Here is a 10,729-nt window from a genome sequence, read left to right as displayed (position 1 = left end):
GAGGAAATGGAGGCAAACAGGATTAAATGACTTGCCCAGGGTCATATAGCTAATGTCTAAGGCCAAATTTGAACTCAAGTCTTCCTATCTCCAGGCCTGGCACTCTAGCCACTTCACCACCTAGCTGCCCCAGATGATCCTATACCAATGACATAATGGCTCCAAGGAGATATTAAACACGTTAATTTTATATCACAATATATAGAGTCTGTTTGAGAGAGACTTTAATTTTGGATAGTTGAAACAACATGTTTACTTTAGCTGGACAAAATTCCTCAAAGTTCAATAATTTGAATTTTAAAATAATTCTTTTTTATTTGCATGGAAAATAATGTTGAGAGGATTTCTTCAAAGCACTTTTAGAAGGATGGTAGAATGAATTAAAGGTGAAGTTGCCCAAGCTAGCAAGAGACTCAAAACTATAACCCACTCTATTCAATGGAGACACCAGTCTTCCTAAATATCAAAAATGTGGTAAAACTTTGTTTTTTGGGGGTTTTTTTGTTTTTTGTTTTTAGGCAATTGGAGTTAAGTGACTTGCCCAGGGTCACACAGCTAGTAAGTGTCAAGTGTTTGGTCTGAGGCCACATTTGAACTCAGGTCCTCCTGACTTCAGGGCCGGTGCTCTATCCACTGCGCCACCTAGCTGCCCCCTATGGTAAAACTCTGTAATGACAGATCTTAAAAAAACAAAAGCCGTCTAGCAATTCCAGTCCTGACCACTTCACCTTATACAAACCGAAGAGGCCTTTTCAAAATTCAATCAGGTGTGTGTAGGGTCCGTTGGTATCAAGCTTTAACACTTGTCTGTTCCCATAAGTTCCATGTCTCACCACCATACCGGCTTCTGCACATTTACTGTTGGCAGCAAGCTCTTTTTCACACAGAGTCACAAACTGAGAATAAAGTGCTAATCCTTCTTCTTTTCCAGAGTTGGTGTGGTACTGCATGTTTCTTCCTCTCACTCTTCCTCCGAGGGTGGCTTGGGGGATGATGAGGATGTTCCCAGGTAGATCCAATATAGAGACACGCTTGCCATTTTCGGCCTCACTTAATTTCACATTCAACAGTGTGCTAACTGGGAGGAAAAACATTCTGAAGTGAAAAGTCAAACCAACAATACCCCCCAAGAAACCACCAACCCTCAGTGAATCCAAAAATCATGTTTAAAAAGCTGGTTTGTCAGCTCATATATCTTGACCCAAATCCTTATTTACATGTTTAAAAATGCTTTGTTAAGCAAAAAAAAAAAACAAACCCAAAACAAAAAAACAAACAAAAAAAAGAGCAAAAAACTCCCCCTAAATACAAATAGCTAGTCTTATACAAAAAACGGAATTAGTAGTTAATGTGACCCCAATATTATATCCCTAGGTAGCTTTTTAAAAAAACAAAAAAACATAACCACATGCTGGGGTCTTGAGATAATGCCATCCTAGGAGTACATGTTAAGGTACTTATAGGCCTTCATAATGGAATCCCCTTGAACAAGAGTTCAAGATGAAGCTACTGTTAATTCTGCTCTACACCACAAATAGCATTAGATGAAAATTCTAGTCCATGTGGTGTTTTTAGCTTAGGTATTTAGAACACTTTGCTAATGAGGCTAAGGTTTATGAATTCAAGTCCCATATGGTTGGCTTTTGTTCTATTTTATTATTGATTTTTACATTGACATCAACACCACAGAAAAATGAAAGGATTGATGAATTTGGCACATATTTAAAAAAAAAAGCTAGAAAATCATACTAGACTAGTGTGAAATAGCCATCTCACAAATGTCATTGGTTGGTTAGGGCTGGGGGAGATACGAGCAAAAGAGTCATCAGAAACACATCATTTCTATTAGAACAACAACTCCAAGAAAGCAAATGTTAGATAAGCAATATTACCTTTATCTAACAATGCCTGCATTACTGTAATCTAATATAATAACAATGTTATGATTATGGAATCACAAACCATTATGCAGATTTATGGTTTTATAGATGTTTTACATGTGCACAAAAACAATTCACCTGTGATTCTCAATAGAGCTTGCTATGGTAACTGAAACTTGGAATTACATGAGGAAAAATTTAAGGATCTGTGATTTTATCACTGAAGGGAACTCCCTCCATGGGAGCAGAATTTGAACAGTCTGTGAATTGTTCGCTGAGTCCTAGGGAGTTGCTTGAAGCACATAAATGTCTAGTGAATTGTCACGCAATTAGTAACCATCAGAGGTGAGATGTGAACCTAGGTATTCTTGACTCCTAAGGCCAACACTCCAGCCATGCTGCCTTTATCCAAAAACAAAACAGAACAAAAACCAAAACCCAAAACAACAATAACAAAAAAAAATACCCAGGCATTTACTTATTGCCTAGCATGCGTCAGTCACTGTGTTGGGCATTAGGGATAAACATATACACACACACACACACACACACACACACACACACACACACACACACACACATATATAAAATGAAACAATCTCTATTCTCAAGTAATTTACACAAAAACTACACAACATTCACAAATATCTACCCTTAAAAAATGCTCAAGAAGTATATTTTGAATTACAAGTACTTTTCCAAATCCTGACTGACTTCTGTTTACAAAATCAAAAGTGGCCACTAGAGATGGGAGAGAAACTATATGAAATTAATTCCCACAGAAAAGCAGTATAGCAAAAACATACCTACAGATGGCGAGGTGGCAACAATTTGTCTTTCAGAGATAGAAGCTAATCTCTAATTAGAATTAAAGGAATATTAGAATGGATACTCTGGGGAAACAGTGGGAACCCTCAATAGATTTTTCACCTACTCCCCAAATCAAAGGTTATATCTGGCTAAAAATCCTTGGGAGGCAGGATATCTAAGAGTTATTCAACTTCATAAAATTTTGCTTAACTAATATTTACTTTATTTTCTCTATTTGGATTGTGCCATACAGCCCACTAATTGAACAGCTGACTTCTCAGGGGAGGTGTAGCTCTCCAAGGTATTCGTGCAGTTTTGAGGTTAATTCACCACCTAGGCTCTAGACTAGTGAAAGATCAAAGAGTAACAGGGCAGTCAGGGCAGTCAGGACAGAAGCATGCAGAGCTACCAGATACCTCCCTCTGCTGGCTATACCTGAGAACTTGACTAATGCTGTTAGGTTCCCTACAGAAAGAAAGAAAAAAAAACCAACCAAAAAAACTGGCTCATGGATTTTAAGAAGGAAGGGAGCTTTGAGGTCATCTAATGCAAGCCCTGTTCCCTCCCTTGAGGAAACAGGTTCAGAAAAGTTGTGACTTACTCTAGGTCACACAGATCAGAAAGTAGAACAAAGATTTGAACTCAGGTCCCCTGATTCCAAAATCCAGCACTGTTAGGATGTTATCTCCTAACAGCAGAGTGCCTGGCACATAACAGGCACTTAATAAATTTTTACTAATTGATTTATCAATTGAATCTTGAATTTATAAGAGGGTTATGATTCAAAAGATCATTTTATGTTAAGTAGCCTGCTCAGAATTCATTTCTCCAGAGAAACAGGGTTATACATAGTAGTTAAGTTGTCAAGCCAACTCACAAACGACTTTAATTTCTGGTCTTGAAGTATTCTCCTATACAGACAGTACAATAGAACTTAACCACTAAATGTTAATGATGTTTCTCTGGGAAAATGAGTTCAGAATTTTAACTTCAAATGCCAGGCTCACATTTTATGAAACTGCATTGGAAATGGGGCCTTGAGGGAAAGTGGGATGAACAGATTGGGACCTTGTACTAAGGACGGGATTGTAACTTAAGTAAGAGCAGAGAAAAATGGTTGGGAAATAAAGGGCTTCAAAGTAAATGGTTGTGGGGGTCAGCGTAAGGCACTGTGGACACTTTCTAGTTCCACCTGGGCCCCCTTCCACAACCTAACTGGTGGCCATTTATTCACAGGGGATGGATCTAAGTTTAACTCATGAAAGCTAGGGACTGCTTAGGGCAAACAAAAGAGTGGATTAGACAGCTTCATCATTTGGTTCGTACTTCTCATATACTTATGTTCTACTTTACATTAGAGTTATTTTTGTTTGTATCTCTCCTTGTCTACTAGATTGTAAAACCACTGGAGGGCTGGAATCATGTCTCATTTATTTAACAGCCTCAGTACCTATCAGTCAATCAACAAACATTTATTAGGAGCTAGTGTTTGAGGCTGGATTTGAACTCACAACCTCCTGACTCTAGGCCCAGCACTTTACCCACTGAGCCACCTAGCTGCCCAGTCCCTGGCACAGCCTTTGAGGATTCAAGATCCCCTCTGTGCTATTATAAGGCATTAAATTAGGACTTTGTTGGAGGCTTTGTAAAAAGTAGGCACTTAATAAACGTACATTGAAGTTGAGAGACCGTAAAACCTCCCAAATTCTCAAATAGAATACCAAATAACCAACAATGCCTGACTGTTTTTTATTTGAAATGAAGACTTGGTATCCAACTGTGTTGAAGACAAATGGACAAAGAAACTATACATATATCGACATATAATTTAATTTTGTTATTGGATAACATGATATGTAGATCATTGATTTAAGGGGCCTTATAAGCCATCTAGCCCTACATTTTACAGATGAAGAAACTGAGGCCCAGAGAGGTTACGTGACTTGCCAAGGTTACATATTTAGTTAGTGACAAATGCAAGATATGGTCTTCAGTTAGTTCTGCTCCCAAATTTAGCATTCTTTCTACCGCATAACGCTGCCTAAAAAGCTTTGAATCAGACCTGAGCATCTGATGCACTTACTTAAATTGTTTTTCTTTACTGCAATCTTGTATATATACTTATACGACATGTTATTTTCCTGATTTCAGCTGGGGTGAAGTTTCATCACTTTTAAAGAACTTCTGACTTAAAAATGACTCTTTTGAATCATCATGTCCCAAATGTACCCATTTTTGCTACTTATATTTCTGAATGTCTTTTCTATTTATAAACACATGTAGCTGCTGCCCCTCATCCATGAAGATCACATTAATGACCAATATCTGACTTAAAGGCCAATCCTGTTATAGCAGGATTTTGCTGACATGACAAGTTGTTACATTTTGGGGAAGGATATATCCAAATCAGTGGTATAATAAAGTGTATTCCAAAAAGCTTTTATTATATAGATTGTCCCAAAAGTCTTAGTGTGGCTTTAAAAGTCTTAGCATGGCTTTAAAACCACACTAAGACTTTTGGGACACCTTATGTTTGCATACTTCATGCCCTAGAATAGAGGAACCAATACAGGCCAGAGGAAGGACACACATATTTGACAGATCTATGCATCTGTCAGTTTAGGGAACTCTTTTTCATCAGTGCAGATGGACACCCATAGATTCATTTGTGGGGTGTTGTGTATGACACAGAGATTACGTGAACCAGGGTCACATAAGCGAGTAAATCAAACAAGAGGAAATGAGATAATATTGGTAAAATGCTTAGCACAGTGCCTAGCACATTGGAACTTAGGTTTTCCTATCTCTAAGCCCAGCACTTCATATCCACTACACAGTGTTATTTCTAAGACTATGGACAATGACAACAATTCCAAAATGGAAAGGAAGCTGAGAGGTAATTTGGCCCAGTGAATAGAAATCTTGGACTTGAGAGTCAGGAAGATCTAGTTTAAACCCTACCTCTAGCCTTGGGCAAGTAACAAATCCTTTCTGGGCCTTGGTTTCCTTATCTGTAAAATGAAGAAGGTTGGCCTGGATCAGAGGGGTCAAGTATGCTTCCAAGTACCTCTAAAATTAATGCAATTGGGAAATATTTAAAAGGAATACAACATAGATAATGTTAATTTGTGGTTTTCTAAGTCAATATGGCTCCATTTCTATTTGGTCTGTGGTCCATTTCTATCTGAATTTGACACCACTAGACTAGGGTCCTAAGGTCCCCTCTGGCTATGATCCTTTGAGCCAGATGATCCAGAGCTAAGTTGTTCATAGCATTCTCTTGACCAGCCCCACTAGCACAAATTTTCAAAGGCAGAGGATCCTGAGGCTAATTATGCTCCTTCACATTCTTTACTTTCACCTCATTATTTTTTCTGCTCATTCTGTATATTGAGAAGTAAAATATAATGGCTGAAATCACACACATACCCATTTTAGGCAGAAGGTCTTCTTCAGCACCTTTGAAGAAGCAGACATAGATCACTAATGCTGTTGGAACCTGTAAGAAATCAGCAAAGTTTTTAAAAAGTTAGAAACTAACTTCCTTACAGGGGCTTAAAAAGAATGTACCAAAACAAAGCAAAACAAAACCAAAAACAACAAAAGGAAACAAAACAATATAACACATAATATGAGATATCTACAATGACAGCAGTAGAAAAATCCATACACGCATTATCAGCACAGAGGTCAAAAGCAAAGGAAAGCAAAGAGCTATTTTCAAAATATATTTGATTACTTAATTCCGAGTCTGGAAGATCAAATTGTGTCCACTTATCAAGCACTTAGGGAATCATTTCCTTCAATAATTATTTAAGCTGAAAAATAGCTTGCAGAAGCAAAGGAAGCAAATTATCCCTTGAAAAATGAATGCTATATCTTTATGGGATACATTTTGAAAGGCATATTTCCCACTAATCAGAGATGTCAGGACGATATCCACCATTCTCTTGCCCCCTCGGTGAGATAGGCAAACTTGGAAACATTTTGTTCACCATGTCCCACTTATTAAAGACAAATGCCACTTATCGCTACACTTTTATTCATTATTATTTACTGACAGATATAAAAGAAAGCTTGCATAGCTGATGAATTAAAATTTAGGGATTAAATAGATTAATTTATTTGGTATTTTGGTTAACTCACTTATTATTTCTAGTCTGGAATCCCTTGTATCATAGCCAAAGAGTAGTCAGTCATTCAGCCTTTGCTTGAAGACCTCCCAGCAGCAGGAACCATCTAACTTCTCCCTTATACCTTTATAACTCACTTCATTTTTGGATCAAATTGTTACCAAAGTTGTTGTTTTTTAATCTCAAAACTTCTTTGCAACTAAAAAGTAAGTCTACTATTAGGGCTTAGTAATATATATTTTTTAATTATGCTAAAATTTGCATTATAATGCCTTTAAAAAAATAACATGATTTCAGGAGACTGTGATTTAAATCTGGCCTCAGATACCTACCTGCTGTGTGACCTGAGCAAGGAAATTCAGAGACTCAATTTCTGACTCTGGGAAAAATATTGACAGAAACTGCCTCACAGGGTTGCAATAAGTAAAGAACTCTGTAAATCTTAAACTGCTATTTAAATGTGAGTTAGCACTATTAAAATTATTTGATAGAATTTGTAAATCAGGTTCCTCAGAGGTTATCTAGCCTTACCCTTACCAGAACATTCTAGTAACTAGCACAAAAGGAAAGGAGGATACCTATACCTATTTCTGTAACAGAACACCCTGGCCTGATATAAGAGTGGGTCATCCTGCCAGGAGTTGGCAGCCTCAGCAATGGACTTTCATAACTATACCACAAGTCCAACCAATCAGTGCTGTAGCAAAGTCAAGGAGTGAGACAACACCAGAATTAAATAGCTTTTTGTTCTCCAAGATCAATACCAATTCCTTCCATCTGTCCATAGTCACTACTCATTAAAGTCTTTCTCTTATAGTTTGTCCTATCAATACACATCCTTATGACCTGGTCATTTCTCCCTCCAAGTAATAGCTTCTCTCCTGATCTTAAAAAGTTATGGCTTTTCAAGGGGAAAGGCAATGGAGTTTGTCACTTGAAAAAAATAAAGCCAAACAATGCTACTTTGAAATTTTTTGACTCTAGAAATAAATGATTGTAAAAAAAGGGTACTTAATGACTCCCAATTATTTATTATAAGTTAATTTATTGTGGTTGCTTGGAGAAATAAGAGGGAGAAATGTCAGAGACCTTCCGTATAAAGGAAATGAAGCATAGTATTTATCAAAAAAAAAATGGGACAAGAAACCAAAGAGGTACAGAAGATAAGTACACTGAAAATTAAACCATTATGTAACAATCAGAACTAACAGTTTTCAACATGGAAGTAAAAACAAAAGAAGTTAACTTTACTCCATTATGGAACAGTGGCTATTAAGGAAAGAGGGAAATGAGGACATTCTTAAATATAAGAAAAAGAAAATACTTAGAACATGATTTTCATGTATAGAGAGAGGAGAGAAAATAGGAATTTTATTTTTGCTTTTTTTGGGGTTTTTTGTGAGGCAATCAGGGGTTAAGTGACTTGTACAGGTTCACACAACTAGTGAGGATCATGTGTCTGAGGCCGCATTTGAACTCAGGTCCTCTTGACTCCAGGGCTGGTGCTCTATCCACTGTACCACCCAGCTGCCCTGAAAACAGGAATTTTAAAAAAATAAATACTCTTAACAAGGGTTAGTAGAATCAATCAATAAGCATTTTATTAATTATCTACAAAGTTTCAGGCACTGTAGTAGACCCTGGAAATATTAAAAACAAAAAAAGACAAGCCTATCCTCAAGAAGCTTACATTCCCACCAGTGGAAACAACATGTAAACATATTGTTCTGTCCTTGCATTTGTGTCAAACTCTTTCTGACCCCATTTGGGGTTTTCTTGGCAAAGATACTGGAGCAGTTTGCCTTTTCCTTCTCCAAAACATGCAAGTGTGTGCAAAATAAATGCAAGGTAATAAGGGAAGATGAAGAACAGAAGGCCATAAGAGGTGGCTAGTGATATTGTGTTTCCAGTGACTAATATCAAGAAAGGCAGTTTGACTGGACTAAACAGTATGTGAAGGGGAGTGATGGATGATAAACCTGGTGTTAGTTTGGAGTCAGCTTGTAAAGGACTTCAAATGCCAGAGGATTTCATAAGTGATCCTAGTTAATAGGGAGACAGTGGAATTTACTGAGTCTGGGAATGACCATGATCAGACTCAGTACTGTCCCCCATTAACTAGCAAAATAAAATGAAATAAAATAAAATAAAGGTTGTCAGTAATCTAAAAGACAGACTCAATACTGTCAATCAACTTTCATACTATTACCTTGGAAGCTGTGTGGAAGAATTGGAAGGGGAAGACTTAAGGCAGGGAGAAAAAACCGCCAGAATCTGATTGAAAATTTTGAGTCAGCTGACTTTTAATGAAAGGAGAACTAGCAGTAAAATTGTAATTTGGATATTTAAAAAATAGGAATGTGTAAAGATGAAATCATGTCAAGCCTAGAACATAATATTGGGTGTTACCTACATTTCCAGGTGTTTTAGTTAAAGGAGATTTCAATTGTTTGGGGTTTTTTTAAGGTTAGTATAAAAAAACCCCAAAGTTTTGTAGAATGGATGAAATCATTCTTATAAAAGACCTTGAAATGCTAGAAGAAAGATGTCAGAGATACAGCGACAACACTAAGGTGTCAGAGCCAAAATTACAATATAAAAAGAACAGGGTTCATTTCCTTATGAAAATAAGTCCAATTAAAAGACTTTCTAGGAAATAAAGCCTTTCTGGGAAACTTCACTTTTCCAGGCCTTTGCCCAAGTCAAAATCTGCAGAACTTTTACTTCAAAAGAGGAACTCATCATCCTCCGAATTACACACACAAAAGCCTCAACTCCAATTTTCTATCTGCAAGGTATCTTGCCCACAGTCTGCTCAGGGTGCAGCTAAGACAAAGGCTGGATCTCCGCTCCAAGACACTGACAACAGGCGAACCCCACTCCTGGCAATCCAGTTTCTGGACCAGGACGGGCCGTGGGAGGCGCTTTGAAACTCCAAAGCCAGCCTCAATCGGGAGATCCTATCAGCTTCTAGGAAAAGGAGGAAGTAGTCTAGGCTGTGGGGAACTCACTCTTCCACGGACACCTGAGGGCGCTCGCTTCTCCACGAACACGGAAAGTGGCAGACTGCACCAGGCAGGCGTGCACCAGGCCAGCGCACGTTGAAGGCGCCGTAAGCCTAGTTAGAGCGCGCGCCCCCCCCATCCCCCTGGGCCGGGGTTGGAGCTGTCGGCATCTCCAAGGACCGGGGTGCACCAGAGGCGGGTGGGAATAGGCAGGGAGAAACGAGGCTAAAAACGGCTCCTCGGGAGGGAGGGGAGGAAGGTCTGCAGAGGGATAAGAAACACTGCACCATGAAGGCTGAGAATCATTGCACCACAAGGCTACAACGAGGTCTGGCAGGGCCGATTTTACCTCCACCCATTGCGCCTCGACGTCGCCCTCGGCAGGACGGACTTGCAGCTTGGCATGAAGGCACTGCTGCAGCAGCACGCGGGCCTGCGGCGGCCGGCCGGCCTCGGCCATGGCGGAGAGCACACCTGAAGATTGACTACGGCCCCGGGAGATCTAGCAGCCGCTGCGTGGCTCAGCTCAGCTTCCGCCTCTTCCCTTTGGGAGGAGCCCCGGAGAGGAGGGCAGGGCAGGAGGCGGAGTCACTGGAGCTGGGAGGAAAAAGGCCTTGTATTAGGGTGCGGTATGTGGAAGGGTGTCCTTCATTTATACCTCCACCTTCCTATATCTCGAGGTCGGGGCGTGACTCTTACTCCTCCCCTCAGGTAACCCCAGTGAGGTTCTCAAGAAAGAGCCCACCTTTCGGGCTTCTACCCCCCCCCCCCATTCTGTTTGCTGAGATGCCAGAGAAGGAAGGCAATTTTAGATAGGAGGAAAAACTGCAAAAACTGACAAATGGCAGGACTTAAACTTGGGGCCTTGGGGTCTCATGATGTCCATTCACAGTTTCTCTTA

General features: G+C 39.3%; 1 protein-coding gene across 1 annotated transcript; it reads right to left on the bottom strand.

Moving 5' to 3' along the window:
• Positions 1-207: 207 nt before the first annotated feature.
• Positions 208-10,382, bottom strand: DTD2 (D-aminoacyl-tRNA deacylase 2). The gene is made up of 3 exons (XM_021004301.2): positions 10,178-10,382; positions 6,120-6,189; positions 208-1,078 (listed from the first exon to the last, which is right to left on the bottom strand). The coding sequence occupies exons 1-3, from the start codon at positions 10,286-10,288 to the stop codon at positions 753-755; spliced, it is 507 nt and encodes a 168-aa protein (XP_020859960.1). The 5' UTR covers positions 10,289-10,382; the 3' UTR covers positions 208-752.
• Positions 10,383-10,729: the final 347 nt, after the last annotated feature.

Source organism: Phascolarctos cinereus, unplaced genomic scaffold (assembly GCF_003287225.1).
Source record: "Phascolarctos cinereus isolate Bilbo 61053 unplaced genomic scaffold, phaCin_HiC Scaffold_3;HRSCAF=262, whole genome shotgun sequence".
Classification (NCBI taxonomy): Eukaryota; Metazoa; Chordata; class Mammalia; order Diprotodontia; family Phascolarctidae; genus Phascolarctos; species Phascolarctos cinereus.
This window is presented reverse-complemented; position numbering and strand designations above follow the sequence as displayed.

Coding starts and splice junctions, on each gene's coding strand:
- DTD2 (XM_021004301.2), bottom strand. CDS start 10,288: ATGGCCGAGGCCGGCCGGCCGCCGCAGGCCCGCGTGCTGCTGCAGCAG. Junction 6,190..10,177: donor TCGAGGCGCAATGGGTGGAG/GTAAAATCGGCC, acceptor GATTTCTTACAG/GTTCCAACAGCATTAGTGAT. Junction 1,079..6,119: donor AGACCTTCTGCCTAAAATGG/GTATGTGTGTGA, acceptor TTTTCCTCCCAG/TTAGCACACTGTTGAATGTG.